The sequence below is a fragment of the Bombina bombina genome, chromosome 6, assembly GCF_027579735.1.
Source record: "Bombina bombina isolate aBomBom1 chromosome 6, aBomBom1.pri, whole genome shotgun sequence".
NCBI lineage: Eukaryota > Metazoa > Chordata > Amphibia > Anura > Bombinatoridae > Bombina > Bombina bombina.
Window position 1 is genome coordinate 150,176,667 of NC_069504.1, and position 18,573 is coordinate 150,195,239.

The window sequence follows — 18,573 nt, forward strand, 5'->3', positions numbered from 1 at the left end:
GCCTTCACACCATACCGCAATGTACAGAGCAGGAAAAAAGAAAACAAAAAACAAAACAAAAAAAAAACCCACCTTTCTCCTTTTTCTTTTTTTTATAACTAGTGCTGATAGTAGCATAATATTCCAGATATAGTCCAGAGACTTATCCAATTCCCTGTCTGTTTATCCAGAGCCTCTGAAAATCAGGTAAAGGGACAGGTATCTTCCATATTCAGTGGTCTACATTGCGCAGGTTAAGCAATCCTGGTGTGTCCATCTGCTGGTTCCATATGTTTAGGTAATCCGACAGCATCACCACTGCCGGATCCTCACGGGCAAGGGAAGCACCAAATCCAGGGGCAGTTAGCATATGAAGAGATGGGACACTGTCTATGTGACCGGCTTGAAGTGTCTCTGACCTTGCTCTGGAGCTATGCGGGATTACTCCTGTTCCATTCTGATCGGGTATGACTAACTGACCAGTCCGTCCCTCGGGCAGGTTCTGGGACTCCAGATCTATGTATTTTTGTAGTAGTGGAGAAACCAAGGCCCCCGTGGTGCAGGACCGCTCGACCATCTCTAATTTATGTTGTGACAGCTCCCCAGTGGCAGCTTCTGCATATAGGCAATTCTCAGGAGCAGCTTTTTTTGTTGTTTTTAGTCACAGACTCCATAAGAGCTTGGAGCCGATCACATCTGGCGGCCATCTTTAGTTCCTGCTCCCTTAAGAGATTCTGCATGGCTATGTAGATCTCCATTTGCAAATAGAATAATGCTAACGGCAAGTCTCTAGTGTCACCGCATATGAGGGAGCAAAGTACTCCATACACAACGTCCCAGAACTAAGCCCTGTGACACACTAGGTAGCCTAGCTCCGCTTCCCCTCAGCACTCATTGTCTGCATAGCCTTTGTAAAGCACCATGTGGGTCCGAAGATGGCCACTCTCTCTCTGCATGCGGGAATAAACAGCGCATAGGGAAACAGAGGTTTTCTGTTAGCCGGTCACAAGCCTCCTCTTACCAGCGAACTCTGTTGCCTTGCCTCTCACTCTGGAAGCCACAATTAGCTAAAATCTTGACTCCATTATTTTAATCACTTTTTTTTATCCTTTTTTCCTGCAGAGCTCTGTTTGTATGCGACTGCTCTAGTCGGCAGGTTGCTCCGCCCCCCCAGAGGCCTCATTTTTAAAGGCCCAAGTGGAAGCCACAGCTCTAGTGGAATGAGCTGTAATTCTTTCAGGAGGCTGCTGTCCAGCAGTCTCATAGGCTAAACGTATTATGCTACGAAGCCAAAAAGAGAGAGAGGTAGCCGAAGCCTTTTGACCTCTCCTCTGTCCAGAGTAAACGACAAACAGGGAAAAAGTTTGTCGAAAATCTTTAGTTGCCTGTAAGTAGAACTTCAGGGCACGGACCACGTCTAGATTATGCAAAAGACGTTCCTTCTTTGAAGAAGGATTAGGACACAATGATGGAACAACAATCTCTTGATTGATATTCCTGTTAGAAACAACCTTAGGCAAAAACCCAGGTTTAGTACGCAGGACTACCTTGTCTGAATGAAAGATCAGATAAGGAGAATCACAATGTAAGGCAGATAACTCCGAGACTCTTCGAGCCGAGGAAATAGCCATCAAAAACAGAACTTTCCAAGATAAAAGCTTAATATCAATGGAATGAAGGGGTTCAAACGGAACACCCTGAAGAACTTTAAGAACCAAGTTTAAGCTCCACGGAGGAGCAACAGCCTTAAACACAGGCTTAATCCTAGCCAAAGCCTGACAAAAAGCCTGGACGTCTGGATTCCCTGCCAGACGCTTGTGTAAAAGAATAGACAGAGCAGAAATCTGTCCCTTTAGTGAACTAGCGGATAAGCCCTTTTCTAAACCCTCTTGTAGAAAAGCCAATATCCTAGGAATCCTAACCTTACTCCATGAGTAACTCTTGGATTCACACCAATATTTACGCCATATCTTATGGTAAATTTTTCTGGTAACAGGTTTCCGAGCCTGTATCAATAACCGAATCCGAAAACCCACGCTTTGATAGAATCAAGCGTTCAATCTCCAAGCAGTCAGCCTCAGAGAAATTAGGTTTGGATGGTTGAAAGGACCCTGAATTAGAAGGTCCTGCCTCAGAGGTAGAGACCATGGTGGACAGGACGACATGTCCACTAGGTCTGCATACCAGGTCCTGCGTGGCCACGCAGGCGCTATCAGAATCACCGATGCTCTCTCCTGTTTGATCCTGGCAAGCAGTCGAGGTAGCAACGGAAAAGGTGGAAACACATAAGCTATGTTGAAAACCCAAGGGGCTGCAAGTGCATCTACCAGCACCGCTCCTGGGTCCCTGGACCTGGATCCGTAACGAGGAAGCTTGGCGTTCTGACGAGATGCCATAAGATCCAGATCCGGTTTGCCCCAATGACGAATCAGTTGAGCAAATACCTCCGGGTGTAGTTCCCACTCCCCCGGATGAAAAGTCTGGCGACTTAGAAAATCCGCTTCCCAGTTCTCCACACCTGGGATGTAGATCGCTGACAGGTGGCAAGAGTGTGACTCTGCCCAGCGAATTATCTTCGAGACTTCCAACATCGCTAGGGAACTCCTGGTTCCCCCTTGATGATTGATGTAAGCCACAGTCGTGATGTTGTCCGACTGAAACCTGATGAACCTTAGTGTTGCTAACTGAGGCCAAGCTAGAAGAACATTGAATATTGCTCTTAATTCTAGAATGTTGATTGGTAGGAGTTTCTCCTCCTGAGTCCACGATCCCTGAGCCTTCAGGGAGTTCCAGACGGCTGGCATCTGCTGTTACAATCGTCCAATCTGGTCTGCGAAAGGTCATTCCTTCGGACAGATGAACCTGTGACAACCACCAGATTTAGCAAAGGGGACAGATCTGAGTAATCCCCGTTGCACTGACTTAGCATGCATAGTTGCAGCGGTCTGAGATGCAGGCGCGCAAATGGCACTATGTCCATTGCCGCGACCATCAAGCCGATTACTTCCATACACTGAGCTACTGATGGGCTTGGAATGGAGTGAAGAACACGGCAAGCATTGAGAATCTTTGATAACCTGGACTCCGTCAGGTAAATCTTCATCTCTACAGAATCTATAAGAGTCCCTAGAAAAGGAACCCTTGTGAGCGGTAACAGAGAACTCTTTTCCACGTTCACTTTCCACCCATTCGACCTTAGAAATGCTAGAACTATCTCTGTATGAGACTTTGCATTTTGAAAACTTGACGCTTGAATCAGAATGTCGTCTAGGTACGGAGCCACCGCTATGCCTCGTGGTCTTAGTACCGCCAGAAGTGAGCCCAGAACCTTTGTAAAAATTCTCGGGGCCGTAGCTAACCCGAAGGGAAGAGCTACAAACTGGTAATGCCTGTCTAGAAAGGCAAATTGTAGGTACCGATAATGATCTTTGTGAATCGGTATGTGAAGGTAGGCATCCTTTAAGTCCACTGTGGTCATATATTGACCCTCTTGGATCATGGGCAGGATGGTCCGAATGGTTTCCATCTTGAACGATGGAACCCTTAGGAATTTGTTTAAGATTTTTAAGTCTTAGATTGGTCTGAAGGTTCCCTCTTTTTTGGGAACCACAAATAGATTTGAGTAAAACCCTTGTCCTCGTTCCGTTCGCGGAACTGGGTGGATCACTCCCATCACTAAGAGGTCTTGTACACATTGTAGAAATGCCTCTTTCTTTACTAGGTTTGTTGATAACCTTGACAGATGAAACCTCCCTTGTGGAGGAGAAGTTTTGAAATCCAGAAGGTATCCCTGAGATATAATCTCCAACGTCCAGGGATCCTGTACATTTCTTGCCCAGGCCTGGGCGAAGAGAGAAAGTCTGCCCCCCACTAGATCCGTCTCCGGAGAGGGGGCCCTGTCTTCATGATGTCTTAGGGGCGGAAGTAGGCTTTCTGGCCTGCTTGCCCTTGTTCCATGACTGGTTGCCTTTCCAACCCTGTCTGTAACGAGCAGTAGTTCCTTCCTGTTTTGGAGCGGAGGAAGTTGATGCTGCTCCTGCCTTGAAGTTACGAAAGGCACGAAAATTAGACTGTTTGGCCTTTGATTTGGCCCTGTCCTGAGGAAGGGTGTGGCCCTTACCTCCCGTAATGTCAGCAATAATTTCCTTCAAGCCAGGCCCGAATAAGGTCTGCCCTTTGAAAGGAATGTTAAGTAGTTTAGACTTAGAAGTTACATCTGCTGACCAGGATTTAAGCCATAGCGCCCTTCGCGCCTGTATGGCGAATCCGGAATTTTTAGCCGTAAGTTTGGTTAAATGCACTACGGCATCCGAAACAAACGCATTAGCCAATTTAAGTGTTCTAACTTTGTTCAAAGTCTCAATGGTGCTGTGCGAATCGCCTCTTCCAGAGACTCAAACCAGAATGCCGCTGCAGCCGTGACAAGCGCAATGCATGCAAGAGGCTGCAATATAAAACCTTGTTGAACAAACATTTTCTTAAGATAACCCTCTAATTTTTTATTCATTGGATCTGAGAAAGCACAGCTATCCTCCACCGGGATAGTGGTACGCTTGGCTAAAGTAGAAACTGCTCCCTCCACCTTAGGGACCGTCTGCCATAAGTCTCGTGTGGTGGCGTCTATAGGGAACATTTTTCTAAATATCGGAGGAGGGGAAAAGGGCACACCGGGTCTATCCCACTCCTTACTAATAATTTCTGTAAGCCTTTTTGGTATAGGAAAAACGTCAGTACACACCGGTAGCGCATAGTATCTATCCAACCTACATAATTTCTCTGGGATTGCCACCGTGTCGCAATCATTCAGAGCCGCTAACACCTCCCCTAGTAACACGCGGAGGTTCTCAAGCTTAAATTTAAAATTTAAAATTTGAAATTTCTGAATCCGGTCTCCCCGGATCAGAACCGTCACCGACAGAATGAAGCTCACCGTCCTCATGTTCTGCAAATTGTGACGCAGTATCAGACATGGCTCTCGTGTCATCAGCGCGCTCTGTCCTTAACCCAGAGCTATCGCGCTTGCCTCTTAATTCGGGCATATTGTATAATACTTCTTTCATAACATTAGCCATATCATGTAAAGTGATTTGTAAGGGCCTTGATGTACTTGGCGCCTCAATCTTACGCACCTCCCGAGCGGGAGACGCAGGTACTGACACGTGAGGAGAGTTAGACGGCATAACTTCCCCCTCGTTGTCTGGTGATAATTTCTTTATCGGTACAGATTGACTTTTATTCAAAGTAATATCAATACAATTGGTACACATATTTCAAGATTTAACGCTTTTATCACAGTCAAACACACCGTCACAGATCTGCTGTGACTGATTACCTCCCTCAAAAACGAATTTTGAAGACCCCTGAGCTCTCTAGAGACGTCCTGGATCAAGGAGGAAGAAACAGGAAGACTGTGCTAGAATTTTAACTGCGCAACAAGGCGCTAAAACAAGGTCCCTCCCACTCATATTACAACAGTGGGGGACCTGATATAACGGTTTCTATGCAGAAAATACGTTAGCCATGTGGAAAAAAATCATGCCCAAAAAGATTTATCACCAAAGTACCTCACAAAACGAATAACATGCCAGTAAAAGTTTTAAAAACAACATTTTGAATGTCATGCAAAGTTATCACTAAGCCTGCTACCAGTCGCTTCCACTGCAGATAAGGCTTAAACATTATTTCAGTATTAACAGTATTTTCTCAGTCAAATTCTAGTCCCTAGAAAATAACTCAACTGCGTATACATTTATCAGCCTGATACCAGTCGCTACTACTGCATTTAAGGCTGTACTTACATTATATGGGTAACAGCAGTATTTTCTTAGTCAATTCCATTCCCAGAAAATAATGTACTGCACATACCTCATTTGCGGGGGACCCCGCATGCTATTCCCCTCTTTCTGAAGTTACCCTACTCCTCAGAATGTCGAGAACAGCCAGCGGATCTTATTTACGTCTGCTAAGCTCATAGAAAAACGCAGGCAGATTCTTCTCCAAATACTGCCTGAGATACAAAAAACGGCACACTCCGGTGTCATTTTAAAATAACAAACTTTTGATTGAAGAATAATTAAGTAAAAACTCCAACTCCTCTCGCGACCTCCTTCTTTGTTGAGAGTTGCAAGAGAATGACTGGGTATGACATGTGAGGGGAGGAGCTATATAGCAGCTCTGCTTGGGTGATCCTCTTGCAACTTCCTGTTGGGAAGGAGAATATATCCCATAAGTAATGGATGACCCGTGGACTGAACACACTTAACAAGAGAAACATAGATCTCTATGCTTAACTGTCCATTTATAACCGATGGTTCAACTAAAAATTAGTAGATGAAGCTGTTGCTCTGTGGTATCAATAGCAGGGATAAGGAAGGAAGGCTGCACTCTCCTCACATGGATCATAGTCTCAATGACCGACTCAGAAAATCCACGCTTAGACAGAACTAAGCGTTCAATCTCCAAGCAGTCAGCTTCCGAGAAACGAGATTTGGATGGAGGAATGGACCCCGAGTTAGAAGGTCCTTCCTCAGAGGCAACCTCCAAGGCGGCCGAGAAGACATCTTCACTAGGTCTGCATACCAGATCCTGCAAGGCCATGCAGGAGCTATTAGAATGACTGATGCTCTCTCTTGTTTGATACAAGCAATAACTCATGGAAGGAGCGCAAAAGGAGGAAACAGGTATGCTAGACCGAAAACCCAAGGAACCGCTAGAGCATCTATCAGAGAGGCCTGAGGATCTCTTGACCTTGAACCATACTATGGAAGCTTGGCGTTCTGCCGAGACGCCATCAGATCCAACTCCGGCACCCCCCCCCCCATTTGAGCGTTAACCTGGAGAACATCTCCGGATGGAGAGCTCATACCCCGGTGATGAAATGTCTGTCTGCTCAGGAAATCCGCTTCCCAGTTGTCCACTCCAGGAATGTGGATGGCAGATAGACAACAATTGTGAGCTTCCACCCACTGAATCTGTGCCACCTACTTCATGGCTAAGGAAATCCAAGTTCCTCCCTGGTGGTTGATGTAAGCCACTGAGGTGATGTCCGAATTAAACCTGATAAACCAGGCTAAAGACAATTGTAGCCAAGCCATCAGAGCATTGTAAATCACTCTCAACTCCAAGATGTTTATGGGGAGAGCAGATGTTTATGGGGAGAGTCCATAGTCCCTATGCCTTTAACGAGTCCCAGACTGCTCCTCAGTCTAGCAGGCTGGTGTCCGTGGTCACAATCCCCCATGAAGGTCTCCGGAAGCATGTGCCCTGAGGCAGATGGTCCTGAGAAAGCCACTACGGGAGAGAGTCTCTTGTCGACTGGTCTAGATCTATCCTTTGAGACAGATCCGAATGGTCTCCATTCCATTGTCTGAGCATGCATAATTGCAGAGCTCTCAAATGGAATCGAGCAAAAGAAATGATGTCCATGGGAGCAACCATCAGACTAATTACCTTCATACATTGAGCCACTGATGGCCGAAAAGTAGACTGAAGAGAAAGGCAAGAGGAGAGAATTTGAGTTTCTGACCTCGGTCAGAATTTTTTTTATAGCTAGAGAATCTATTATTGTTCCTAAAAAAAACACTCTTGTAGCTGGAACAAAGGGAACTGTTTCCCAGATTCACTTTCCAAATGTGGGAATGTAGAAAAGACAAGATCTTTGTACGAGAGTTTGCTTGTTGAAAATATTGCGCCTGAACCAATATGTTGTCCAGGTATGGCGCCACTGCAATTCCCGGAGACCTGATCACTGCCAAGAGAGCCCCTATAACCTTGGAGAAAATTCTGGGAGATGTGACAAGTCCAAAAGGAAGAGTAACAAAGTGTTTGCCTAGGAAGGCGAATCTCAGGAATTTTTTGATGATCCCTGTGGATGGGAACATGGAGATATGCGTCCTTCAGGTCTATGGTCGTCATGAACTGACCCTCTTGGACCAAAGGAAGAATGGAACGAATGGTTTCCATTTTGAAGGACGGTACCCTGAGAAACTTGATGAGGCACTTTAGGTCTAAAATTTGTCGAAACGTTCCCTCTTTTTTGGGAACCATAAACAGATTTGAATAGAATCCTAGACCCTGTTCCCTTACTAGAACAATCACTCCCAGGGAGGAAAGGTCCTGAACGCGTTTCAAGAATGCTTCTCTTTTTACCTGATCTGCAGATAATCCTGAGAGGTGGAATCTGCCCCTGGGAGGTAAAGTTTTGAATTCTATTTTGTAACCCTGAGATACTATGTCCACAGCACTAAGACATCTCATCTCCACGCTTGACCAAACAGGGAAAATCTGCCCCCCCCCCCCCCACTTTTATTCCGATCCTGGACTAGGGGCCGACCCTTCATACTGACTTAGACTCAGCGTCTGTTCTTCTTGTCTTGCGGTAGAAAAGACCCTTTTCCACCCGTAATATCAGAAATGATTTCTTCCAGACCAGGTCCGAACAAGGTCATACCCTTGTAAGGAAGCGCCAGAAGCTTGGACTTAGAGGTAACATCAGCTGACCAAGATTTTAGCCACACTGCCATACGGGCTAGGACAGAGAAGCCAGATATCTTGGCTCCCAGTCTAATAACTTGCATGTTAGCATCAGAAATAAAGGAATTGAAGACCTTGATGAACATACATCTTCAAATAAGCTTCCAGCTTTTTGTCCATAGGATCCTTAAAGGAGCAGCTATCCTCTATAGGGATCGTAGTTCTCTTAGCCAGAGTAGAAATAGCCCCCTTCTACTTTAGGCACCGTGCGGCAAGAATCTTTAATGGAGTAAGCAACAGGAAACATTTTTAAATTACACGAGACAGGGAGAAGGAAATCCCTGGCTTCTCCCATTCTTGTGAAATAATCTATCACACGGACTGGGACAGGAAAACTTCCACAGAGGAAGGAACATCATAGTATTTATTAAGTTTACTAGACTTCTTAGGGTTGACGACGACAGCAGTATCAGAGTTGTCCAAAGTAGCCAATACCTCCGTAAACAGTACACGAAGGTGTGCAAGCTTAAACCTGAAGTTTACTTCTTCAGCATCAGATCAAGGAATAATACTGTCCGAATCTGATATTTCACCCTCAGAGGCTACTGACGTATCCTCCTCATCAGACTTATGAGGGAGGGCAACCTGCATAGCAGTAGGTGGAACAGAAACCTTACTATCTGAATGTCTAATTTTCCTCTTGCGTTTTCCCAGCACAGGAAAAGCAGATACCGCATACGATACCTGCAGGGCACTGTATGTGATGCCATAGAGGCTTGGGACGTTTGAGGAGAAAGCTGTGGCATTGCCTGAACAGCGTCATCCTGAGAGACATTGGGCTCAGAGGGCAACAATTTATCTTTAAATTGAAGTGTTCTAGCTAAGCATGCAGCACAGAATTGCATAGGCAAAACAATTTGTGCCTCAAGGCATAACAAGCATTTGTCAAAAGACACAGAGTCTTGGTCCATGTCCATAATACTAAATAAAAAATTCCCAAAATTGTAGCCATTTTTTAAATACACTGTCACTTTAAGAATTTTTAATACCACAGCTGCTTAACGTTATGCAAAAATTCTTTAAAATAATAAACCAATCAGGCCCCCTACACCTCAGACAGGCTGAGGTGCCTTACCGTAACACTTATACACAATTTGGCTGCCAGAAGTCTCTAAAACGATCATATAGTAGATCGACACTGAAGAGACTGAAATTCAATGACGCCGCTCCGCTCCTTGAATATCCGACAGCAGAGAGAAGTCACATGGCCGGCAGAGAGAGGAAACTATGCAGCAAGTAAAAGGCGCGCGTTTCCCTCTACCTACAAAACAGCTTAATTTACACAAACGCTCAAGCAGTCTGTTCTAGATAAGCAAGCAAAGAAAACCAACTGCCAAATTTTAAATTTATACATAAATCCCTGTATAAAACATAAGCCACACAACTGCCAATTTTTAGCCCAAAGAGGAAAAATATCCCAATAAAGGGAAGATTAACCCCTAGTCTCAAAATACATAATATGTGCCTGCCCACTGCCAAAGAAAATCCTGTATAAAGGATTTTAAAAATGTCCCCATCTACTACATATGACATTCTTCTCAAGTGCAAGTCTCCAAGACCTAGAAGACAAAAGCACTTACCTGCAGTCTAGCTGTCCGGCAGAAAGACAGCTCACAAGGTGTGAAAGGACACATACTCCTTAGAGACTTGTAGAAAAAGAAAGAACAGAGTAACCAACTCTAGCTTTCTGTACCATGGGCAGCAATGTGTTAGGAAACAAAGCAAGGACAATCTGACCCTGTAAAATACTAGCGGATAAACCTTTTTCCAAACCATCCTGAAGAAATGTAAGAATTCTAGGATTGAAACCATGCTCCATACACCATAAATTAAAAGCCTCCCAAACCTTGTGATATTTTTTTTTTATTTATTGTCACAGGTTTATTGGCCTGAACCAAATGAACGATGGCAGAATCGTAAAAACCTCTCTGCCTTAAAACTATGCGTCCAATCTCAAAGCAATCAAGTTAAGAGACTTTAGATTGGGATGAAAAAAATCAACTCTGAGACAGAAGGTCGTGACACAGAGGAATAGGCCATGGATGAAAACTGGACACTTGTACCAGGTCTGCAAACCAAGTCCATTTAGGCCAGGCTGGAGCAATCAGATTACTGATCAGACCTCCTGCTTGATCCTTGCTATTAGCCTTGGTAACAGAACAAGAGGAGGAAAAGTTTGTACTCTAGACAAAACCACTAATGAGCTACATGAGCATCCACAAACTCTGCCTGAGGATCCCTGGACCTTGCAAAGCATCTGGGGAGCTGCTTGTTCAAATGAAAAGCCATCAGCTCTACTTCTGGAAACCCCACAGGTCAACATTATGACTGAAGACTTCCAGATGAAGAGACCATTCCCTTGGATGAAGGGGTTGATGACTGAGAAAGTCTGCTTTCCAATTACTCAGATCTGGAATATGAACTGCAGAAAAAAAATATACATTGCTTTCTGCCATTCAGAATTCAGGAAACCTCCCTCATCGCCAGGGAACAGTCACTGCTGTTACGTTGTTTGACTGGAAAAGCAGATAAGTCTTTCCAAGAGAGGCCAAAACTGAAGGGTTCCAAAATATTTATGGGCAACTTCGCCTTCTGAAGTACCCAAACTCCATGTGCTCTCTGGGACCCCCAGACTGCACCCAACCTGATAGACTTGCATCCGGGAAGTGATTGTCTTGTTTTGAACCAACTGAGTGTAATCCCTGCACCACTGACTAAGCATAAAAAGCTGCACAATGCCTCATGTGAAATTGAGCATCTGAGGCTGCTATCTTCAGGCCTAACATTTGTATACAAAAAGATACAAAGGAGAAGGAATTGACTGAAGATTTACACAAGCTAAGAATAACGTTATCCTTCTTTGCTTTATCAAAGACGAGTCAATTATTAAACCCACATAAACAGAATTTATACTTAGATAAATTTCTTTATTTTGGGATGAGGAGAGTCCATAGGTGTCCATAACGTGGGATATATTTCCTACCACTAGGAGGAGATCAAGAACCCTCACAAGAGCTTTAATCCCTCCCACCTCCTCTCCTCACTCAGTTTACGTATAGCTGAGCAGAGGAGAGAGATAGAAAAGGTAGGAAAGACTGAAAGCAGGGTTAAGAGATGCAAATAAGAACTATCGCCCATCTAGTAAAAATGCGGTTAAGTCCTTTGGACTCTCCTCATCCTGAAAGAAAGAAATGTAAATCGATAAGTATAAATTCTGTTTTCTTCCGAAAGATTAGGAGAGTCCTTAGGTGTCCATAACATGTGGGATACAATAGCCAATCTGAGAGTCTATGTTAAGGACGGGTGGGACGAAATGATGGCAGTTCCTATTTGCCAAACATTGTGGCCTGAAGAACTTTCCTACCAAAAGCTGCTTCGGAAGAGGAATAAATATCAAAAAGAAAAAACATTAGAAAAGGTATGAAGAGAAGATCAAAGTTGCCGCCTTGGAAATCTGCTCCAAGGAAGAGGCATTTTAGAAGGCCCGCCCAAGTAGTAAATATAGGATCTAGTAGAATGAGCGATTACTCCTTTAGGAGGAAGTTTTCTCACAGCCAAGTAAGCCTTACGAATAACAATAATGCCAAAATCACAGCTGTAGTCTTTTGACCCTTTCTGGGACCTGAAAAGCAGACAAAAGCTAGAAGACTGACTAGAGTTTTTAGTAGCTGGAAGTTAGAATTCTAAGGCTCTGACTACATCCAATTTGTGAAGAAGGCGTTCCTTAGGGTTAGAAGGATTTGGTTACAGAGAAGGAAAAACAATTTCCTGATTAATATTTTCTAAAGACACTAACTTCGATAGAAAAATATAATTTATATCTAACCTGATAAATTAATTTCTTTTATGGTGGCAAGAGTCCACGAGCCGTTGCATATGGGATTTGCATTCCTTCCAGGAAGCAGCAAAGTTTGCCAAACCCCAAAAAGCCTATAAAACCCCTTCCACCTCACTCATACCTTAGTTTGACGTATACTCAAGGGGTGAGGTGTTTAGAAGGATTAAAAGTCAAAATTAGGAGCAGGAAAAAAAAAGTGCTTAAACAAAAAATAACCCCAAACGGGTGGGGGCTTGTGGACACTCACGACTATGAAATAAATTAATTTATCAGGTAAGATATGAATTATGTTTTCTTTCATATAGGTGGTGAGAGTCCACAAGCTGTTACATATGGGATACAATACTGAAGATGTGGAAGTCCATGAGTAACTATAGGGAAGGGAGGGATTAAAATAAAAAAACAGCTTATTTGCTGTGAAATTAAATCCATAACCCAAAATAAATGTTTTTTTATGACAAATTCAATATATAGTCACCATTATCAAACAGATAACTGCCTGAAGGATCTTTCTACCAAAGGCTGCTTCTGACAAAGCAAACATTAAAATGGTAACATTTTGTAAAAGGTATGCAGAGAAGACCAAGTGGCCTCTTTGTAAATTTGATCAACTAAAGCCTTATTCTTAAAAGCCCAAGATGTAGCAACCAAGCTAGTAGAATAAGCTGTAATTCTCTGTGGAGGATGACCTGCCTACAAAATCACCTTTGTGAATCAAACTTTTAACCAATAGGCTACAGAAATAGTAGAGACTAGAAAAGTCTGTCTAAAATACTTGTTGGTAGCATCAACATAATATTTCAATGCTCTTACATCCAAAGAATGTAAAGATCTTTCAGAAGCATTTTTTGGGTCAGGACACAAGAAGGAAATGACAATTTCCCTTTTAAAGGGACATGAAACCCCAAAATTGAGACAGAAGGTCTGGGCTTAGAGGAAGAGGCCATGGCATCAACTGGACATTCGGACCAGGTCCACATACCAAATCCTGTGAGGCCATGCTGGGGCTATTAGGATTACAGATGACTATTCCAATTTTATCTTGGAAATAACTCTGGAGAGTAGGGACAGAGGGGGGGGGGGATATACAAGCAGGCTGGGAAGACAAAGGAACTTCTAGAGCATCCAATACCTCTGCCTGAGGATCCCTGGACCTTGCAAGGTATCTGGGAAGTTTGTTGTTCAAACGAGAGGCTATCAAATCTATCAATGGTAGACCTCAATTTTTTGCAATCAGATAGAATACATCTTGGTGGAGAGACTACTCTCCTGGATGTAGGGACTGACGACTGATGTAGTCTACCTCCTAGTTGTCTACTCCTGGAATGTCAATCACAGTGATGACGCAGGAATTGGTTTCTGCCCAAGAGAGGATTCTAAATACTTGTAGCATGGCTAGGGAACTGCGGGTTCCCCCTTGATGATTGACATAAGCTACTGCCGTAACATTGTTTGTCTGAAAACGGTGCTAAGGCTCCCTTTCAAATAGAGGCCAAACTGCACAGCATTCCAAAACATTGATTGGTAACCTCGCTTCCGAGGATTCCAAACTCCTTGTGCTGTCAGAAACCCCCAGACAGCTCCCCAACCTGAAAACTTGCATCTGTGGTGATCACAGAAAAAAGGTAGGACAAGCAAAAAAAACAGCCTGAATAATAGACTGGTGATTGAGCTACCAAATTAGGGAGAGGTGCATACTGGGATCTAAGAATACCTCCTGGGATATCTGAAAATAATCCTTGTACCATTAACGCAGCATACAAAGCTGAAGAGGTCTCATGAAATCGTATGAAATTCTGCTAAATGAGAGATTGAACTAGTACCAATATATCTTCCAGGAAAGGAAATACTGCAATACCCTGACCTCTGATTACAGATAAAAGGGCACTTAGAACCTTGGTAAATATTCTTGGAGCTGTAGCTAGACCAATGGAAGAGTAGCAAACTGATAATGCTATTCCAGAAAAGAAAACCTTAGAAACTGGTAATGTTCTGGGTGATTTGGGATGTTAATATAAGCATCCTGAAAATCTATTCTGGACATAAAGTGACCTTGTTGAATAAAAGGCAGAATAGTCTTGATGGTTTCCATTTTTAAAGTTGGTATTCTTTCAAATTTGTTTAGAGTTTTTAGATCCAAAATTGGTCTGAAAGAGTCTTACTTCTTTCGTACAATGAAGAGCTTTAATTAAAGTCCTGTCCCCTATTCCTGCAAAGGAACTGGAGCAATTACTCCCATATATTCCAGATCTGAGACAGATTAAAGAAAAACAAGCTTTTATTGGATGTTTTGGAATATGGGTAAAGAAAGAACCTTCCTGTGGGAGGACTTATTTTGAATCTAATTCGATATTCCTGAGAAAACATAATTTATGTAAGAACTTACCTGATAAATTCATTTCTTTCATATTAGCAAGAGTCCATGAGCTAGTGACGTATGGGATATACATTCCTACCAGGAGGGGCAAAGTTTCCCAAACCTCAAAATGCCTATAAATACACCCCTCACCACACCCACAATTCAGTTTAACGAATAGCCAAGAAGTGGGGTGATAAAAAAGTGCGAAAGCATATAAAATAAGGAATTGGAATAATTGTGCTTTATACAAAAATCATAACCACCCCAAAAAAGGGCGGGCCTCATGGACTCTTGCTAATATGAAAGAAATGAATTTATCAGGTAAGTTCTTACATAAATTATGTTTTCTTTCATGTAATTAGCAAGAGTCCATGAGCTAGTGACGTATGGGATAATGATTACCCAAGATGTGGATCTTTCCACGCAAGAGTCACTAGAGAGGGAGGGATAAAATAAAGACAGCCAATTCCTGCTGAAAATAATCCACACCCAAAATAAAGTTTAATGAAAAACATAAGCAGAAGATTCAAACTGAAACCGCTGCCTGAAGTACTTTTCTACCAAAAACTGCTTCAGAAGAAGAAAATACATCAAAATGGTAGAATTTAGTAAAAGTATGCAAAGAGGACCAAGTTGCTGCTTTGCAAATCTGATCAATCGAAGCTTCATTCCTAAACGCCCAGGAAGTAGAAACTGACCTAGTAGAATGAGCTGTAATCCTTTGAGGCGGAGATTTACCCGACTCAACATAAGATGAATTAAAGATTTCAACCAAGATGCCAAAGAAATGGCAGAAGCTTTCTGGCCTTTTCTAGAACCAGAAAAGATAACAAATAAACTAGAAGTCTTTCGGAAAGACTTAGTAGCTTCAACATAATATTTCAAAGCTCTAACAACATCCAAAGAATGCAATGATTTCTCCTTAGAATTCTTAGGATTAGGACATAATGAAGGAACCACAATTTCCCTACTAATGTTGTTAGAATTCACAACTTTAGGTAAAAATTCAAAAGAAGTTCGCAACACTGCCTTATCCTGATGAAAAATCAGAAAAGGAGACTTACAAGAAAGAGCAGATAATTCAGAAACTCTTCTGGCAGAAGAGATTGCCAAAAGGAACAAAACTTTCCAAGAAAGTAATTTAATGTCCAATGAATGCATAGGTTCAAACGGAGGAGCTTGAAGAGCCCCCAGAACCAAATTCAAACTCCAAGGAGGAGAAATTGACTTAATGACAGGTTTTATACGAACCAAAGCTTGTACAAAACAATGAATATCAGGAAGATTAGCAATCTTTCTGTGAAAAAGAACAGAAAGAGCAGAGATTTGTCCTTTCAAAGAACTTGCGGATAAACCTTTATCTAAACCATCCTGAAGAAACTGTAAAATTCTCGGAATTCTAAAAGAATGCCAAGAAAAATGATGAGAAAGACACCAAGAAATATAAGTCTTCCAGACTCTATAATATATCTCTCTGGATACAGATTTACGAGCCTGTAACATAGTATTAATCACAGAGTCAGAGAAACCTCTTTGACCAAGAATCAAGCGTTCAATCTCAATACCTTTAAATTTAAGGATTTGAGATCCTGATGGAAAAAAGGACCTTGCGACAGAAGGTCTGGTCGTAGCGGAAGAGTCCACGGATGGCAAGAGGCCATCCGGACAAGATCCGCATACCAAAACCTGTGAGGCCATGCCGGAGCTACCAGCAGAACAAACGAGCATTCCTTCAGAATCTTGGAGATTACTCTTGGAAGAAGAACTAGAGGCGGAAAGATATAAGCAGGATGATACTTCCAAGGAAGTAATAATGCATCCACTGCTTCCGCCTAAGGATCCCGGGATCTGGACAGATACCTGGGAAGTTTCTTGTTTAGATGAGACGCCATCAGATCTATTTCTGGAAGCTCCTACATTTGAACAATCTGAAGAAATACCTCTGGGTGAAGAGACCATTCGCCCGGATGCAACGTTTGTCTATACCTGGGATATGAACCGCAGAGATTAGACAGGAGCTGGATTCCGCCCAAACCAGAATTCGAGATACTTCTTTCATAGCCAGAGGACTCTGAGTCCCTCCTTGATGATTGATGTATGCCACAGTAGTGACATTGTCTGTCTGAAAACAAATGAACGATTCTCTCTTCAGAAGAGGCCAAGACTGAAGAGCTCTGAAAATTTTCCAAAATATTGATTGGTAATCTCACCTCCTGAGATTCCCAAACTTCTTGTGCCGTCAGAGATCCCCACACAGCTCCCCAACCTGTGAGACTTGCATCTGTTGAAATTACAGTCCAGGTCGGAAGCACAAAAGAAGCCCCCTGAATTAAACAATGGTGATCTGTCCACAACGTTAGAGAGTGTCGTACAATCGGTTTTAAAGATATTAATTGAGATATCTTTGTGTAATCCTTGCACCATTGATTCAGCATACAGAGCTGAAGAGGTCGCATGTGAAAATGAGCAAAGGGGATCGCGTCCGATGCAGCAGTCATAAGACCTAGAATTTCCATGCATAAGGCTACCGAAGGGAATGATTGTGACTGAAGGTTTCGACAAGCTGAAATCAATTTTAGACGTCTCTTGTCTGTCAAAGACAGAGTCATGGACACTGAATCTATCTGGAAACCCAGAAAGGTTACCCTTGTCTGAGGAATCAATTAACTTTTTGGTGAATTGATCCTCCAACCATGATCTTGAAGAAACAACACAAGTCGATTCGTATGAGATTCTGCTAAATGTAAAGACTGAGCAAGTACCAAGATATCGTCCAAATAAGGAAATACCACAATACCCTGTTCTCTGATTACAGACAGAAGGGCACCGAGAACCTTTGTAAAAATTCTTGGAGCTGTAGCTAGGCCAAACGGCAGAGCCACAAACTGGTAATGCTTGTCCAGAAAAGAGAATCTCAGGAACTGATAATGATCTGGATGAATCGGAATATGCAGATATGCATCCTGTAAATCTATTGTGGACATAAAATGCCCTTGCTGAACAAAAGGCAAGATAGTCCTTACAGTTACCATTTTGAACGTTGGTATCCTTACATAACGATTCAATATTTTTAGATCCAGAACTGGTCTGAAGGAATTCTCCTTCTTTGGTACAATGAAGAGATTTGAATAAAACCCCATCCCCTGTTCCAGAACTGGAACTGGCATAATTACTCCAGCCAACTCTAGATCTGAAACACAATTCAGAAATGCTTGAGCTTTCACTGGATTTACTGGGACACGGGAAAGAAAAAATCTCTTTGCAGGAGGTCTCATCTTGAAACCAATTCTGTACCCTTCTGAAACAATGTTCTGAATCCAAAGATTGTGAACAGAATTGATCCAAATTTCTTTGAAAAAACGTAACCTGCCCCCTACCAGCTGAGCTGGAATGAGGGCCGCACCTTCATGTGGACTTAGAAGCAGGCTTTGCCTTTCTAGAAGGCTTGGATTTATTCCAGACTGGAGATGGTTTCCAAACTGAAACTGCTCCTGAGGATGAAGGTTCAGGCTTTTGTTCTTTGTTGAAACGAAAGGAACGAAAACGATTATTAGCCCTGTTTTTACCCTTAGATTTTTTATCCTGTGGTAAAAAAGTTCCTTTCCCACCAGTAACAGTTGAGATAATGGAATCCAACTGAGAACCAAATAATTTGTTACCCTGGAAAGAAATGGAAAGTAGAGTTGATTTAGAAGCCATATCAGCATTCCAAGTTTTAAGCCATAAAGCTCTTCTAGCTAAAATAGCTAGAGACATAAACCTGACATCAACTCTGATAATATCAAAAATGGCATCACAGATAAAATTATTAGCATGCTGAGGAAGAATAATAATATTATGAGAATCATGATCTGTTACTTGTTGT

The 18,573-nt window shown here is 42.6% G+C and overlaps 1 protein-coding gene across 1 annotated transcript in view; it reads right to left on the bottom strand.

Annotated features, from left to right (window-relative positions):
* Window positions 1-211: 211 nt before the first annotated feature.
* The window catches only part of LOC128664348 (transcriptional regulator QRICH1), a 314,109-nt gene continuing 295,747 nt past the window's right edge, over window positions 212-18,573 (bottom strand). Inside the window, exon 11 of the mRNA XM_053719186.1 lies at window positions 212-594. Within this exon, the coding sequence (XP_053575161.1) occupies window positions 212-594 (383 nt within the window). The remainder of the gene's footprint in view (window positions 595-18,573) is intronic.